The 17,787-nt window shown below is 39.5% G+C and overlaps 2 protein-coding genes across 2 annotated transcripts in view; one reads left to right on the forward strand and one right to left on the reverse strand.

The window, feature by feature from the left end:
- Window positions 1-580: 580 nt before the first annotated feature.
- On the forward strand, window positions 581-10,522 carry snx11 (sorting nexin 11). The gene is made up of 7 exons (XM_079658153.1): window positions 581-780; window positions 1,911-1,950; window positions 2,321-2,407; window positions 3,897-3,997; window positions 4,669-4,764; window positions 4,874-5,098; window positions 6,286-10,522. The coding sequence occupies exons 2-7, from the start codon at window positions 1,927-1,929 to the stop codon at window positions 8,012-8,014; spliced, it is 2,262 nt and encodes a 753-aa protein (XP_079514279.1). The 5' UTR covers window positions 581-780; window positions 1,911-1,926; the 3' UTR covers window positions 8,015-10,522.
- Window positions 10,523-10,699: 177 nt separating this feature from the next.
- Window positions 10,700-17,787, reverse strand: part of skap1 (src kinase associated phosphoprotein 1) — a 35,133-nt gene continuing 28,045 nt past the window's right edge. The window contains exons 12-13 of the mRNA XM_079658172.1: window positions 11,844-11,946; window positions 10,700-11,507 (exon numbers count right to left, since the gene is read on the reverse strand). Of these exons, the coding sequence (XP_079514298.1) occupies window positions 11,854-11,946 (93 nt within the window). The 3' untranslated portion in view covers window positions 10,700-11,507; window positions 11,844-11,853. The remainder of the gene's footprint in view (window positions 11,508-11,843; window positions 11,947-17,787) is intronic.

Here is a 17,787-nt window from a genome sequence, read left to right on the forward strand (position 1 = left end):
AGAGCAAGTGATAATTCTATTCTGCACATTATTGTTGATGGTTAGATGCTAAAACTGCATTTTGTTCTTTCAGTAGCCTACGTCAAATATGTGCATTGACAATACAGTTTAATCTAATCTAAAATCATATCTAAATTAAATACCCTATAATTGTACCTTATAATGCAAAATAAGGACCAAATATCCTAGTTTTCACCGATCATAATTTATCTCACAACTTTGACTCGCCATGAATGACCTTTGTTATTACTCTTCAGCCAACTGTACATTTTAGGGGCTTCATTCAGATACATTTCCGCTCACTTTATTCCCTGAGCAAAAACTCCCTGAAATCAGTAAGTGTAATTTACTTGCCAGGAAAAGGGTCCTTTAAATTACACTTACGTTGAATTTCAGAAGCTACATGTCTCACGTTTATCACGTGAGCAAACAGTAAGCAAATGTTTAATTAAACTTGTAATATTAAACCTATTGATATTTGTTGTCAACATGTATTTTTATTTCATGTTGTCAGTTGAAATATTATTGAAATATTATTGGTGAATACAAAAAAACAAAAATACCTCTGCCCGCATGCCTACCGGAAGCATACACGTCATTGTTACGTCGCAGCAATTGAAGCTTGTGACTTGCGAAATGAAGAGTGGAGCTGTTTGGACAAAACAAGCCTCATTATTTGAGGATCTTGCGCTTAAATAAAACTGAAACCTCGACAGGCAGGACTTCATCGACCAAAGCCTGCTGGATACTTCCGCTGCAGCAGACATATAACTCGTGAAAGTAAGTAGGCTAGTTGGGGTTAGCATTTAACGTTAGCTGATGTTTCCTGTAGCCACATTGTTTAGAAGTGTGTGTATACTATTCAGGCCAGAACACTTACGTTGTTTTTCGGAAAAGTGTTATGGAGAAAACGTTATACATGCGAATTCGTTCTGAGGTATCTTATTTTGCATTACTTACTGAATTAATTTTAAACAGATCAGGGCACAATTATCAGAAAACACCCATCATAGCTACAATACTTTATCTGTTTTCATAGAGAAATGGCTGATAAAAGTGAGTTGATAGTACTTTGCTTAAGAAACGTGGTGGTGCAAGTTTCTCAGAAATAAACATTGTCTGAAATGCATTTAGTTATTGTCAACATCAATTGATACAGCTATTTCATTTGTTTTATTTATTATTTTTGTTTTCAAATGATATTGAAGATATTACTTTGGATACATTTTTATATTTTCTTACGTTTTGTAATAGCTAATACATTTTTTTTTTTTAGTACAAATACTTGATAATGAGCGTAATTATATTTCAGCCCTTATTGACATGTCTTATCATTGCTAATGTATTCATTAATGTATTATTTTTAGAGTATTTTATAAAACTTTTGTTATCAGTTTGCTTTCTGAAGCTAGTAATTACAGAATATCATACAAATTATACTGTGTATGATTGTGCATGTGAAAAATACACATGATTTAATTTGAAACAACCAATCGATTAAAAAAAAAATATCTCTGTAAGGAAGATAGTTGTTTGTTGCCGCCCTAATCGGAATGTGCCAGACCTTACTGGTGATGGCTGAGTTAGCCTGAGTTATATTAAAGGAATGTTGGTGTACCAGCTCTACAGTTCTGGTAGATAAGCTAATAATAGAGAGCGGAAATACAAAAGTCAGACTTAGCAAACTACTGTATTTCCAGGAAAGGTGTATCTTCATTAAACACCCTGAAAAAGAGTCTAACCCCAAATGCTAAAGGGACATGCCTGCCACAGTGACTCAGTGGATTGTGCTGACCAGCCTCTCTTTGGCAGGATGAGCCATCAGCTCATGAAACAACACTATAGAAGACGTAACACAGTTTGATCTTTATATGTAATTTCCTCATCATTGATTTCCCCTCTCGTTGCAGTGCTGCACTCGGTAGGATGATCAACAATCAAGAAGAAGATGTAAGTAACCTCCCTTCCCTCTTTTTCTGCATGTAATCTTAGAAACTTTCTAATGTTATCTTGTTGGTGAAATCTAAAACTCTCCCTTTCCTTAAAAATCCCAATTAACAAATGTCAAAGAACAATTTGTCCATTGATGTGTTTAAAGACTTGTAATGCTTGACACACAGTTTGTTCCGTAGATTTGAATCTTTTGGTTTGGTTCTTTTGTCATACTGATATTCTGTACAAACTGTGAAGTCCACTGAGACAAATGTAACATTTGTGATATTGGGCTATATAAATAAACATTGATTGATTGACCACGATGAAGCAATACACACAGACACTACAGTTTATATTTAAACTTGACTCTTTTTGTCCTTTTTAGGAGTTTGTTGCAGTGCGGGTCCAAGATCCCCGCGTGCAGAATGAAGGCTCCTGGAATTCATTCGTGGATTACAAAATATTCCTACATGTAAGTATTAGCCCTTAAATTACAATTGCCTGCCTTTCTTTTTTATTTAAATACAAATGGAATATTTTAAGCTTTTTGGTTTGATAAAAATGTAGAGAGGCAATACATATTTTAGGATAACAACCATCAGAATAATCAAAAACAAACGTTATTTTTCGCTTCTAAATGTTTTGCTGGGAATAACCTAGATTTATTTTTATTTGAAAAGTTGAATGACATTTAATGGACTTTGTTGAAATGTGCCTCAGTAATCAACTGGCCTCATCTTAAATTAAGACACAATAATTACATGCAGTCTTTTACCGTTGTAGAAGTATTTCCAACTAACCTACAAACATAGTTTCTATTAGGCCTATGTCATACTAAACCATGCTAATGAATGCAATAGGAATCAATAGCCTGAAGTACCAAAAAAGTGAGGGACGATATTGAATTTGGGTTTAACCGAACTCAAATCTCTGGAAGCACTGCGTCTGCAGCAGCATGGATTCCTTACATGTTTTTGGCCCGGAGTTGATGATGTTGTCAGGGCAGCCGCCTGTGTTGAGTAATGCTGTGTCAGCAGCAAGGCTTCATGCACAGAGGGATGTGCTGTGTGGGTGTTGACTCATGAAATTGGCTAAGATCATGTGACCTCCTTTTGTGTCACTATAAACTATTGTTTTTCGTAGAGGTAAATGTGACAGCAAGGACACAAAACAAGTTTGCACAAAGTTAAAATGAACATCTATATATTTCAAAGCTTTTACTCAACAAGGCCTTGTGTTTTCTTTCCCACACATTTACTAATTGAGCAGCCATAACAAACAATACGATTCTTTATTGATTATCCTGCATATTATCTTTTGAAAAAACAGATCAATTATTTTGTCAAGAGAAAAATACCTGTTTGAGTTTCCCTAAGACACAGACGGAACTTCCTGTTTTGCCGTAACCACAGTCTGAAACCCAAAGATATTTTAGTTTACGATCATGTGCGACAAAGACAAATACTCAGACATTTGAAATACCGGAACAAGTTTGTCGGAACATGTTAGTCATTTCTTTCAAAAATGTCTAAAATAGTTGCAGTTACAGAATACATGAATTGATCAAAAAAGGGAAGAAGGGGTGTTTTTGAGGACATTTACCCTTTTAATGGAATTAGTTTTAATGACGTGAGAACTTAACCAATGCTGCCTGTAATTGATTATGGTCTGTCAGACGGAGCTTGTTATGCAAACATCAGTTGACTGTGTCACAGCACGCTACTGGAACAAAACTTACCTACGATAACGTTTTAGTCCTGCTATACCTCAGCAGGAGTTAGGTCTCGAGTTACAACATTAGGTTGAAAAGATTGAATATGAATAAATTGAAAGATGAGGCTAGTGCTATGATATATTTTTCTTATTGTCAATAAATAGCTTAGACCAAAACCCTCCTGGCTCCTACTTTGGCTCTGAATAATAGAGTTTTGTTGACAGTAATATATCTTTTTAATTTGCAGACCAACAGCAAGGCCTTCACAGCCAAGACGTCGTGCGTGCGTCGGCGCTACAGTGAGTTTTCCTGGCTCAAGAAGAAGCTTCAGAAGAACACAGGCTTGGTGTAAGTTGTTGTGAAGAGGGAGAGTCTTGTTTAACTATAGAGTGCTGCAGGATGTGTTCTATAACCAGGAAATGAGTTTGCATTTTTACACTTCTGGTTCTCCTATCCCTTAGTCAATGAGCTCTTTGGATGGGCCTTTGGTTAAATGTGTATAAACAATGTCTGTGGTTAACACAAGCTCGAACGATTTGACATTTTGTCTTCTTCTCTGTAGCCAGCATTCACTGCCAGTGTTTTACTCATGCTCTTTCACAGGAAAGTCTTTTGTAGTAGAGATAAGAGCGTAAAATCAAATAACAAGCGGCAAGTTAAGGGGTAGTGACGTTGAAGTCAGGCGACCATGATGTAAATCGTTTATTTGTTTCGCTTCAAAATTATAGAAGAGGTTAATTTGTGAATATTATCTTGCAATGAAGAAATCCAATTGGCTTTTTGTCGTGGGTCCATGCTAACTTCCAAGTTGGCCCTTAACATGTCATCCCTGCTGCAGTGCAGCAGTCTTAAATTCAATTATTTTAATGTATTTTATTGTGAAATGGTGTTAAAAAGAGAAACCAAAGAAGCATGTCACCCATTTTTGTAAAGTTAATCAACATTGCACTTCTGTTCCATACTTACTGAAGTGAAGAAGCTATAATCTACAAACAGGGGTGTTTTTTTCTTCCTTGTAGGCCAGTCCCAGGCCTTCCAGCTAAGTCCTTCTTCTCCTTCATTAATGAGGACTTCCTGGAGAGGAGGAGGAAAGGTCTTCAGGCCTTCTTAGACAGGTCAGTTCTTTAAGTGTTCTTTGAACAAATATATTTCATCTGCTGTAATATAAATTACATTCTTGTTATGCAAACTACGATTATAACAAATACCTTTTTGTCCTGGCAGTGTGGTGAACATGACAGTGTGTCTGTCAGACAGCCAGCTCCACCTCTTCCTGCAGACTCAGCTGCCAGTGGGTCACATCCAGGACTGCGTGCAGGGCCACACTCCCTACTCTGTGACGGACGCCATCCTCACCTACGTCTCGTCCAATCGGGGCTACGCTCAGGCACAGGAGGATGATCCCATCAAGGAGTCAAGTTTGACCGTTTCATATGAGTCCATGGAGAGGTAGGATTTAGTCTTAATGGTGTTGAAAACAATTTTTTCCTTTGCATTGTCCCTTCTGTTTAATTAAGATTATTGATTATTTATGTGTACGTGCCATTGCAAGCCAGATAGTTTTATTTTTTAAAGCATGTTTAATACACAGGATGGTTCAAGGTGCTGGAAAACATGTAACAATAACACACTATGCAAAGTTAAAAAACATCAATTCCTCATCATATTGCTTAATGTAGGTTTTTAGACCTCCTGGATGTTGTTTTTTGTATTCATTGAATTAAAGATAGTTTGAGACTTATTCACTTCTTATTCACTCTTGCTGAATGTTTGATGGAATATTGATCTCACTCGTTTATCAATATGGTTCATATGTAGCTAGTTAGCTTAGTGTTGTACAAGGGGCAACAGACACTCTGGCTTTGTCAAAAGATTATAAAATCTGCCCCCTGCCTGGCCTATAAAGAGTCCAGCTCATTACCAACTTCCTGATTTACAGTTCCGCGTTTGAACAACTTTAGAGGTGCAGCAAAGCAGATTTGGTTACTGAAGGAAAGAGCCAGGCTAGCTGTTACCAGTCTAAGTGCTAAGCTAAGCTTCCTGGCTACTGACGGTAGTTCTATGTTTAACATACAGAGTTCTTGACCACTCTCGTCAAGAACATAAATAAGTGTATATCCCAAGCTTCTTTTCTGTTCGACTTACTTTTATAGGAATCATTTGTGCAAAGATCTTTACTTTTTTATAATAGGGAACAGCTTTAATTATTACGTTATTTTCCCAAAGGAGACCAAATTGTGTTGAGAAGCTGTCAATTTACCAAATGATTCAAGATTCATTCATTTAGTGTAGTTATGGTGTAGTTATGCAATAAATGAAGCACTTAGGTCATAGGTTAATTTTTATTAAATTATAATACAATTGTCCAAAACATTTAAATAGTGTAAGCTCAGGTGTTAAATAGTCTTATGGCCTGTGGAAGGAAACTGTCTCTGAGTCTGGTCATTTTAGTCCTGACGCTGCGGTAAATGCTTACCATATTCCCAGTAAAGATAGTTTCGAATCTGGCTTGAGTGGGATTTGTGGCAGAATTTTAAAAAACTGTGGGTTATAGTGGGGGAACTACTATTCTAAACAAGTTCCTGTTCTGTTTAAATTGTAAGTTAGTAAATGTTCTTCTCTGTCCCGCTTTACAGCCCAGTTCCTCATCAACCTTGCCTACAACTTAAAGAGACCTGCAGTCCAGAGCTTTTGTCCTGTGTTGACTCTGAACCTCAAGATTGTGAACTGGAGCGCGATGATAAGGACACAGTTGAGTTCCTGCACAAGGAAAACTCCTCAGTAATGGTCCTCCAGGGGGACAACCATCTTGAGGCCATTGTTGAGGACTGTGTCCCATCAGAGGCAACCTTTTATCTGGGTGAAAGCCAGAATGTTCCTGAGAGTCTCAGCCTTGAAGAACAGACTCGGCAGAAAAGCTGTCGGATACAGACACCTGTAGAGGTGCACTCGCACATGAATACTGACTTCCAGGAGAAATGTGTGGTGGATAGCTTGTTTGAGGAGTGTTCCGTAAGAGAGGAGAGCGATAAGACAGTGGATACAAAAGATATGAATGTTCCTCATCCGGACACAGAGGAGAAGGTTGTTCCTCATCCGGACACAGAGGAGAAGGTTGTTCCTCATCCGGACACAGAGGAGAAGGTTGTTCCTCATCCGGACACAGAGGAGAAGGTTGTTCCTCATCCGGACACAGAGGAGAAGGTTGTTCCTCATCCGGACACAGAGGAGAAGGTTGTTCCTCATCCGGACACAGAGGAGAAGGTTGTTCCTCATCCGGACACAGAGGAGAAGGTTGTGCCTCATCCGGACACAGAGGAGAAGGTTGTTCCTCATCCGGACACAGAGGAGAAGGTTGTTCCTCATCCAGACACAGAGGAGAAGGTTGTTCCTTATCCGGACACAGAGGAGAAGGTTGTTCCTCATCCGGACACAGAGGAGAAGGTTGTTCCTCATCCGGACACCGAGGAGAAGGTTGAACACTCTGAAAGTTCTGTGGAGGCAAATACGGAAAAGGTCCACTTCGATTTTAAGCACAGTGACTTAAAGGACCCTCTTTTAGTAAGTGCCACCATATCCCAAGAGGAGGTTCTTGAAGTCTGCTTTGAGAAAAGTGTTTTAGAGAATCATGTTGTCTCTGAAGTTAATGGACTGGAACACGTTGATTCGACTGAGACTCCTGTTGAAGATGCCAGCTGTCTGGAGGAGTTTAAGAGCGCAGACAAGGAAATGAGCGATGAACCTGAGAGGAAAGATGAGACGGCATATATGTCAGAAATCCATGAAGAGACTGACAATGTGCACCCAGAGGTGGAAGGCAGCGACGATGACCTTTTTCAACATATGGACCAAGTTGAACAGGAAGACCATCTGGTTGAACAGGAAGTGGATCTGGTAAGGACCAAAGATGACAGCGACGAGGACAGCCAGTCATCTTCCAATGAAAGCATTGTCAAGGTCAGCGATGAAGAGAGCGTCTGTGACGAGGCAGAGGAACTGATCCACTCTGCAGACAGACACATGGAGACTCCTCACGAGGAGGTCGCTCACTGGGCAGAAGAAGTGCAGACCCCCAGGGCAAACATTTTGGACCTACACGTCAATGGATGCATTGTGGAAAAAGATGACATTCTTGCCCATGAGGAGGACGACTTGCAATACATTACCGAAATCAGTGACTTGCATACATCTCTGGATTTGATCTCAAGTGTAACAGGTGGAGATTTGACAGAAAATAGTGACTTCAGTATCTTAGAGAGAAGCTGCACACCTGAGTTAGCTGATAGTGGAAGTGCGCAGAAGGAAAATGTGTCCTTGCAGTCTTTGGATGCCTCAAAGGAGGCTCATGAGGTAGAGGTGCTTTAGTCAAACTGCTGAATGGTCTCACATACCTGGGCTTCACCCTTACAGAGGCAGAAAACTAAATATTGTGAAAGCTGTCTTCTGCCATAGACACATTTGATCTCAAACACACAAAAACAAGGCACATTAAAATTCTGCTCTTTATAAACCATCTTCATATGATGCCGTATTTGGGCCATTGTATGTTAAAATATTAAATAATTAAGAGCCGGAGCAGGTGGGTAGTAATCAGTGAAAAACAATCAGAATTTCTCAAAAGTGTACCAAAAATAAACTTTAACATTCTGATATTAAAATAAATCGTAAATGTATAAGAAAAATGCTTTTTTTAGTCAAGGAACTAGATTGCTCAAATTTGCAAAGTTGAATCAACCCCACAGCTGCCAGTCAGACCATAGACGGGCGGTGCAACATTATGGAACATGGTGACATCCTTCATCTGTCCATTGTGTTGGGGGTCCGGCACAAAAGGCTTTAACCTCACCGAATCTGTACGTTGATTTTTTTCTGAATATGCCCAATTCTTGGCAATATCTCTTGAAAGTCTGAATGCTTATTATAATAATATGGTGATTCCAGGCTAAAATAACAAGTATTTCCGTATTGCTATTTTTGGTCATCTACTGCAGGCGTCATACACGTGAGTTTAATCCAACCTTGCAAAGTGAATCGATTTGACCAAAAAAGAGCATTTTTCTCATAAATGTTTGACTTTATTCTGTGTGTATTTATAATTGTATTGTAATCTACAATGGCCCTTGTGCGCTGTAGTATCTTCACAACGTAAATGGTCTGGTCTGTCACAAATGGTAAGTCTAACTAACTAATGATTTTTTTCTTGTTAAATAATGTATATTTAATTTTAAAGTGCACCTTAATGTACACTCGGGTAAACAAAAATATTGGCGCTGTTTTTCTCTGGTTGGGTGTTCATTAGCTTTTTGGGAACACCAGAGGGGGCTCAAGTTCACCAAAAGCATATGAGGGGAATTGTATTTTTTAAATCCATAAATGAAGTGCTAAGACTATGGTGTAAACATCAAATGTGAATTAAAAAATGTTTATTTAAGCTTAATTAGCTTTCTCTAAAATGACGTCATTCTCTGGATGAAATTTAAAGGATAGATTCACCTTTTATTCAAGTCTCTATAATACCACTTTTGGGGCCGTAATTGATTCTGCTTTCCATGCTGACGGTCAAGAGATACCATCATTTAAAAAGAAAATCTAAATTGACAGTAAAAAACGCTTCCTGTAGTGAAGTCTATTTACTATATTTCTGTCTGTGTTTCCTTAAGTAGCTGGGGAGACAGGAAGAAAAAGAGGAAATTCAAAACAAAAACAACGTTATCAACCTAACCTGTAAGTCAGGCTGCTGAAGCATCAATATAACAATTGTTAAAATGTTATACCTTCACGGCCAGTTTGGACAGGAGAAAAAAACGCTTAAAATCTGATTAAATCTACCGTTACAGTCACCGGAGAATCATACACAGTTCTCATTTGCAACCTCATTTAATGTGAAACATTTAAAAAACCCTTTATACTTTAAGTCAACAACTGTCTCCTGTTGAATCCTGATAAAGATACATTTTAAAATCCAGGCCTGCTGCTCGACAACAATACTGTTAGAATCAGCATGTCCTGTTTATAATCCCATATGTCACTAGCTGGCTTTGTGAACCAATGAAAGACGCACTGTGTTGGAGTCAACATTAAACCAGTTCAGTAACATGTTAGAACTAGTAATAGTTTACCCTTATGAAGCACACTGCTATTACAAATGATGTTTTATAGATATTTATTAGGAGAGCTCAAATGAAAACATTTGAACCCATCAATGCACACATGAATATTAGGTTTTGTTATTGAACTTTTTATAAATAAATGATAATAATTTGAACCCCTGTGCAATAGTCACTGACAACTTGACAGTTTTAGATTTCCAGAATGTTTATTCAATGTTTGTGTCATTTCTGTACGACTTCTGCTTTTTCACTGAATTTGTTTAATGTTCAAAACTCACAACAGATACACTCACTGAGCTTTTGTATTGTTAGTCTGGCAGGGTGTGTTTCAAGTGTATTTATGGACTACACTGCTCTTTGGGTTATAGTTTGTTTAATCACAGCATACATTCTAAGAGTATGGATGTACGTTTTCCACGTTGTTGTCGAGCAATTCTGCTGCTGGTGATTTTATTCCGTTGCATTTGTTTAAAAGGGACCCAGAGTTTTGTGTGGTTGCACAGAGAATTAAGCCTTGTCACACATCCTTTGTTGTCTAGGTGGATAATAGATGACTGGTTTTCATTGTTTGTTCTACACTGTCAATGAGTGCAGGTTTTTTTTTTTTCAAAAGCTGCTTTTAAGAATTTGTATTTTTAAAAGAATGTTTGCCCTATGCAGGAGACCTATTTTATAACATGGATCTACAAGGGCCACTATGAAACCCTGAGTGACTGTGTCCATGTATATCATTTTATTTCAAATAAATAGTTTTTCTTCTTAACTGTGTTGAATGTTTTTTTTCTGTGGTTTAATGTTATTGATTTTACATGTTTTACAAAACATCTCTTATGGTTTTAAGACAAGATATTGGAGCAATCCTGCCGCCTAGTGGCTGAAAATGAAACAGTTTAATAACCCACCACACAGACTTCACTGAAGAGATCAAACAAGAAGGAAAGGCTTTAAAGTCTGGGTACAATGTATTTAAAATATTATACATCACATCTGCTGATATTTTTTAACCTCTATCTGAAAAATGAGAATCAACCATTTACACAGTTCTCAATTTAAACAGTTAATTGATACATTAGTATTCAGGATTGCATCCAACAATTATTTTCATTTTAATTTGTATTTACCACTGTGATAAATAACTGTTTAGTTATGAAAAATATCCCCATTAAAAGATCCCATGCTTCAAATTGCTTTTATGCCAAAACGGCAGTCAAAATCACAAATACATAAAAGTTATACTGATATAAATCAAAGAAAACTGACATTTTAGGAGCTTTTCTTGATAAATGACAAACAAAAAAACAATTATCACCAGAGCTAACACTTCTTTTCATTTAGTTATTTTTCAGATCATTTTATTAAGTTTATGAAAAATCCCAATTTAACAGAGCCCAATGTAAACTCAAAACTTATTTTCTTTGTCCCATCTTTAGTACAACAGAAATATATTACATTTATAATTATATAAAACAAATGTCCTTTTCCTTATAAATTACTTCAATAATCAAAATGTGTGCCGCTTAATTTTCTGTTCATTGACAAACTGATTGGTCAACTTGTTTTAGCTTGAGTTTGAACATTAATGTTGTAGGAAAAACGTTTATAAGTGATTTTAAGTGTACAGGAATAAGTACTACGGCAGCACATCCTCATGATATAACTTAGTCTTATGAGAGAAAATACTTTTCAAATAACAATAGATAATGTGAAGCGGCCGACTCTGAAATGTATGGCCGGCGTCAGTAACAGTGCTGTAAAAATAAAAACAAATAAACACACCATCAGAGAAACATGCATTAATAATTCAGTATTCATTTTTAGCTGTGCCTATCTAACAGTATTAGGGAATCATTTTCTTAAATAGGACAACCGGCGCTGTAATCATGCTTTTGTTGCACATATTTATTCATACCCATTGCCCCGTTAAGATTACGCAGTACTTCTTCCAGCCAGCAGATGCCATAAATGGCAGGTCAACGACTGAATATACCTCAATGGCAATCTCGATGAGTACCAGGGGGACCGTTTTTGTGTATTAGGCCACAGTAATGGTCCATAATGCTGATGATAAGAGAGTGCCTCGGTACCTGTTGGAGCTCAGAGGATGTAGGCAGGGTGCATGAAGTCCTTGGGGACGATCCCCACAGCACCGTTCAGCTCGCCAACCCACCAGCCGTGAATATTGTACTCCTGGACCCAAAAAAACAATAAAAGCAAACCATAAGTCTCCTCAGGGGCTCAAGGACAAGTAAACAAAGCAGGATTAAGCACCGATCTCACATTTCTATTTGATGCAAGTGAAGCGTTTGTCTCATGTTATTAACATTATAACAACCATTGGAAAGATTTGGACTCCACCTAAATGTGTCTCGGCTACCGTACAGTCGATACAAAAATAATAATGTTAAAATTGTATTAACTCGAATTCGGCAAAGGAAATTCAAGACAGTCTCAATATCACCCGAAGAAGAACAATGCACAATATATATCTAATGAGCACTGCCGGTGTATTAGCCTACAGGGTTTTCACTAAAAAAGATAAAAAAATGGGAGAAAAAGGTAAACGAGACTATTGAGACAGCGTGTATCTAAAATAAACTGCTATTTATTTGAACTGCTTAATAACGATAACAACAGCCGGCCCGTTTTCCCAGACTAATTATGCAAGACTTTAATTCTGCTCTGTAGTTAAAAAAGAAACAGGAAACTGGAGTCTTCCATTTACAAAGAGAAAAACAAGATGTAATGGTTTGTAACATTAAAGAGATGACTTAAAAATAATACCTCAATCTAAGTTTAGTTATTACATTATTTTCATTTCAACAAAAGTTGAATACCTTTAGGCCATAAAATGAAACAAGCAGCTTTGCAAATCATTTATTTCTAACTCCTGGTGGGCATTTGCAATAAACTTGGACATTTCATAGTATAAATGACAGGGGCATAAAACAACAAAGCATTTATTTTCTGACTAAATTCAAAAATTAAAACAAAATCATTTCTTGTCATTCAAAATATAATGCCACCTCCCTTTGTTTGCGTAGTGAAGAACAACGACAAAAGCTCCTATGTATCCTACAAGATATTAAGAGACAGTGAGCTGCTCTCAAATTAGACCTTAGAAATTAAAGGCCCTCTTTTAAATAGAGGCTTTATATACTTTCTATTTTCTATTTACTGTTGGCTGACTATGGTGTTTTTTACAATTTACACTTGTATTTTGAAAGTTTCTAGATCCATTTAATTGTATTGGGGTTGGATTGTATCATTTATCCATGTTTGGTAAATTGTCTACTCACCTAATAGTAGAAAAGTAATTGCTTATTAGGTTAGAAAAATCAATACATTATTTGTATGGTGTAAATATTCTTTCTAAGGCCCATTAGGAATTTAAAAAAGCAGATATTTTACAGATAATTTCTATGGCTTCCATGGCTCTGCATCCAAAATCTTTATTTCCTTCCAGCTCTTACCTATTGTAAAACTGGAATAACAAATCTTTCATTCATTATTACATTTTAGGAATTTGAGTGTCATTAATAACCTCATGATCATCTGATTGCAGCAGTCGGGCTCTAACTAGATGTACTGGATCAATATTTGACCAGAGAGCAGAGGGGCGTAGGAGCCCAGCAGTCGCAGCAGAAGAGGCACCAGCCGGCCCTAATTTTCCTGCCCTGATGGAACGAGGAGCCTCTCATCTCTCCTCTGTTCTCCAGCAGATTGAAAATGGCTGCGTGAACAGTTTGTCTCGGCACTGAGGAGCAGATGAAACGCTCAGCTACACATTCACACACAACGTGCGTGCGAGCAGACACATGTAACGTATAAAGTTGTACACGTCTGAGATTAGAATCAGACTTTTCTTCCTGCTCTAACAGGCTCTAGCTGTGAAAACACACACATACTTCGACGTGATGAACGACATTTTGTCAAAGGTTCAGCCCATCATCCAGACCTGCCACCTCCCTCCGTCCAGAGGAATGAGGCCTGCAGCTAATGAGAGGTGTTTGGACAGCGACGATGAATGGATTGCTTAGAAAGTAATAAACCACAAGACTCAAGTGTTCTTACGGCACAAACAGGTACCCGCAATAAGCAGATTGTCCATCCAGGCCTCATCGTTTTCCCCTACGAGCCTCGCTGACAGCTCACACTGGGATGCTCCAGTGTGCTTGGCACTCTGACAAACTCTGAGTGACTGTGTTGGGCTCATAAAGCAGGGGAAAGTTAAGTCCGAAATGGTCTTTTTATGCTTCCCAAAAGACTGTAGAGGGAAAAGCCCAGTTGCGGAAAGCTGGCTTTGGTTCCAATTCTTGATAACGTGAACAGAGGAGGAGGAAGGGGGGGACAGACGGACGGAGGGGAGGCATAGGAGAGAGGGAGCGAAACAGTTTTTCTCTCCCTTGGGGGCGTCGCAGCACTATTCCACCAACCATAGTGACAGAGAGTTTTATTTATCTCCGCAGCCCATCTGTGCAGTCGGTCTCAAATTCTCCCTGAGAAAGGTCTTTTGGATTATCAGCACCGCCATTTTAATACAACTGCTACATCACAGAGTGGGTGCCAATGGCGGTGGAAGTCTGTCAGGCGTACAGAGTCCATCTTCCTCATACTTGAAATGGGTTCATCCAGAGTACACCTGCTGTAATAGGGACATTCCAAGAGGCGGGGAGAGTAAATTATCAAAATGACAAAAACTATGCAAACTCCTCAATGTCCTCTTCCTTCTGTTTGTTTTCCCCTCAATGTTCTTAGGCTTGATTTGTTTTTGTGTGATTTTGCATCTTAATGCTAAGGTCTGAGCAAAGAACAGGCACATATTGGCATATTGTGGCGAGTTGTATTAGTTTTTCGTCTGAGAGGGAAGATGTTCCCTCCTGAATTCTCTGGGGTGAAATCAAGCGTCCCCTGGGTTCAGGGAAATGTCTCCGTTTTTTTTCTCATTAGCAATATGTTGCAAGATGCAGGGTTAGGTTGATGGGTGACAAATATCAGAGCCGCTGTTTGCTGCAACCTGGATGCAGATCAGACCCACTCTAGGAGGGAGGAAGGGGAGGGGGGGCAAACAGCGCCGTGTCGTGGCGGCTGTGGCGCGTTGACTCGTTGACCTCCCGGTGACTCCTCCGCCGAGAGAGCGAGGGAATGAGGCGTGGGCGGGGCTGGCACTGAGAGCGGGTTGCCATGACAACACCTGCAGTGTACCGGCGCGATCGTTTATTTACCACTCAGGGGGCTGGCTAATGGTGGCATTCTGATAGGCCCATCGCTCATGTACCCGACCGGAGGACAGATTGACAGCTACCCGAGCCTGAAGCGAGGAGAAGGTGAGTCGAGGTTGGGTGGATGCGTTAAAAAGACAACGGGTGAGACTGGTGATGCTAACGTGTACCAAAAAAAACATGTCAAAAAATAAATGCACCTTTAGTTTTTTTTGGGGGGGGGAATACAACATCTGTAGAGATTCAGGGTCCATGTCCTTTTCTTCCTTTCTCATCTTGTTCTCACACACACACACATGCTTGCAGATGAACCACACACACAAAGACACACACACACACAGAATCCCAAATGCATACAAACTAGGGGGAGTGCTAATAAGCCTGACACATGAGGCATCTTTCCTCGGCCACCAGCTGACTGAGGCAGGCCTTGGGCGTGATGGAGCGCAGGAAGTTTCTCATTGCCCTGCCGCTGAACCCGCCGCCTGGGTGTTACAATCTCTCCCTCCCTCCCTGCCTCCTTCCCCATCTCCAACCCCCTCCCTCCTTTCCTCCCCTTTCTTTCCATCTCTCCTGTAACAGCCTTTCCACTTGCATCCTCTCCTTTTTTATTTTGTTGCATATCCTACTCCTCTACCTAGACTCATCAGATGCACTGCAGCTCTCTGCAGTTCTTCCATCACCAGTTACTCTAACAAAGAAACATGGACGCAAAGCTGCTTTATTTGTAACCCCCTATTAGGTTAGCGAGATCTCCTCCCTACTCACACAGGTTACACCTCACAAACAACATGAGAATATCTGACACTGTTGGGGGAAACCCTTAGTTTGGTGCAGTTATAAGGACTTTGTGCCAAAAGAAATATTGTCGAAATCCATCCAGAAATATGGACGATAATTCTGCACAACCAAAGATCGAAATGGCTACTTAGTGTCCATTTTTTTCCAAGTGGGCTTTTAATTAAATCAGTGAATTGGCTTCAAATTGGAAACATGACAGAGCATGAGAACCTTAGAAAATATCTCAGGGACGATGAGATTTAATAAAAAGAAAACCTACTTGCTCCTTTCTAATGCACGCCTGGGATTACAGATAGCTCCTTAACTTAATAGCAATTTAAAGTGGATTTGTGTATGCCACTGAGTGTCTGTAATGATGGCTGTTTACGCCGCCCCTCATTTATAATAATTAAGCAGAATGGATTGGGGGTGGGTTGCTCGGACGCGGTTCTGGGCTATTGGCTTGGGCTGAATAATGACCTACTGTAGTTGACCGGGGGATGACCGCTGCCTCCTGGATGACCCCAAACCCCAGACTCACCCCCTGCTTCTTTGGGTGGTAAATAGGATGTCTTGCCTGTCTATAGCGTCTTGGTGTCTATGGCCACAATAGCAGCCAGGGGTCTTTAAATGGGTGTGTGACAGAGAAAATGAGAAAGGAGAGGGGGGACAGGGTTCACACAAAAGAATAAAGGGATCCACCCTCTTTGTCTCTCTTGCTTGACTTTCCCATCTGATTGTTTGCTCACTTTTCCTTTTCTTTCGGCTGTATTCAAAAGAGTGAACTGGGAGCCGTGGCCCAAACCAGCGTGTTAAACAGAGAAGAAGCCTGTTATGACCCTAAATATCGCAGGTAGCCTGGACACAAAATTAGCACAAAATTATTTTTAGAATCTCTTATTGCTATTCGTTGAATTATAACTTGTTTTTATACAAAGCTATAAATCCCAGTGAGTAAATGTACTGTATAAGGCTGTAAATCAGTTTTTGTTGTTTTTACAAGTTGTCATGTAATAAAATAATGGCAAATACATAGGATTGATAGGAACCACCACAAGGTGTCAGTGGTGTCCATGTTCTCATTGTCTCTTAAGAAGCAGCTGCAGCTGGACACTTAGGCAAAATGTGGTGTGACGCTCTGCTTTGGGAGATGCAGCGGATTGGCTGTACCGTCTCCGTCTCTCTGCATTTTGGTTGGACGCCAAGGTAGAGGGGGGAGAGTTGAGCAGGGCAATGGAGAGAAAGAGGAAGAGGTGGCAGCAGCACTTGCCAGAGTTTTAAGGACTCTGGATGGGTTAGTGCAATAAATCTCTTCCCACTCCATCCCGCCGTTCTCCATGAGTGCCTTTGGGAATACAGGAATTTGACAGCTGACCTGTAGAGCCCATGTCTTTTGATTCTGGACACATAAATTAGAAGGCAAGAATGTGGGACAGCCTTATGGTTCAGTGTGGCCGACAAAGTACACAGGCATTACACGTGTCAGGGAGAAGTGAAACAACAGCCTTAAGCCACTGCAATAAATTAACCCGACACTCACATTGTAAATACTAAAACAAATATCTTGCTGCATGTTATGATACAGTCAAAATATGTGTGCGCAACATCTCAACATTTTTAAATCAAGTTTAAAAAATGTGCCAGTGTGAGAGAGTGTGATATTGCAGAAAACCGAGCTCACCAATATTTGTCACCACACACTAAAATGCCGGCGTAAAGCTATAATGTGCATTAGAAAAATGCAAGCTCTCAGAAATGAAATGCCAGAGCAAAACTCAGAAGATGGATCTAACGGTGTGTTTCTACCTCATGTATCAGCGCGCTGAGCATCGCCATCCAGCTCTCTGCGGAAAGCAAGTTAGGCATCACTGCAACCGGCGGCGGGTCGCACTACGAGATTAATTCTCTTGAACTAATGGGATTCATATGAGTTGTGAGGTTCCTAATTTATTTACTTTGTCAATGATACACAGATATGCACACACACAGCAACACACAAGGGAGAAAAAAACACAAATACAGTAAAAAT

Source organism: Notothenia rossii (assembly GCF_949606895.1).
Source record: "Notothenia rossii genome assembly, chromosome: 11".
Lineage (NCBI taxonomy): Eukaryota > Metazoa > Chordata > Actinopteri > Perciformes > Nototheniidae > Notothenia > Notothenia rossii.

Coding starts and splice junctions, on each gene's coding strand:
- snx11 (XM_079658153.1), top strand. CDS start 1,927: ATGATCAACAATCAAGAAGAAGAT. Junction 3,998..4,668: donor CAGAAGAACACAGGCTTGGT/GTAAGTTGTTGT, acceptor TCTTCCTTGTAG/GCCAGTCCCAGGCCTTCCAG. Junction 5,099..6,285: donor TCATATGAGTCCATGGAGAG/GTAGGATTTAGT, acceptor CCCGCTTTACAG/CCCAGTTCCTCATCAACCTT.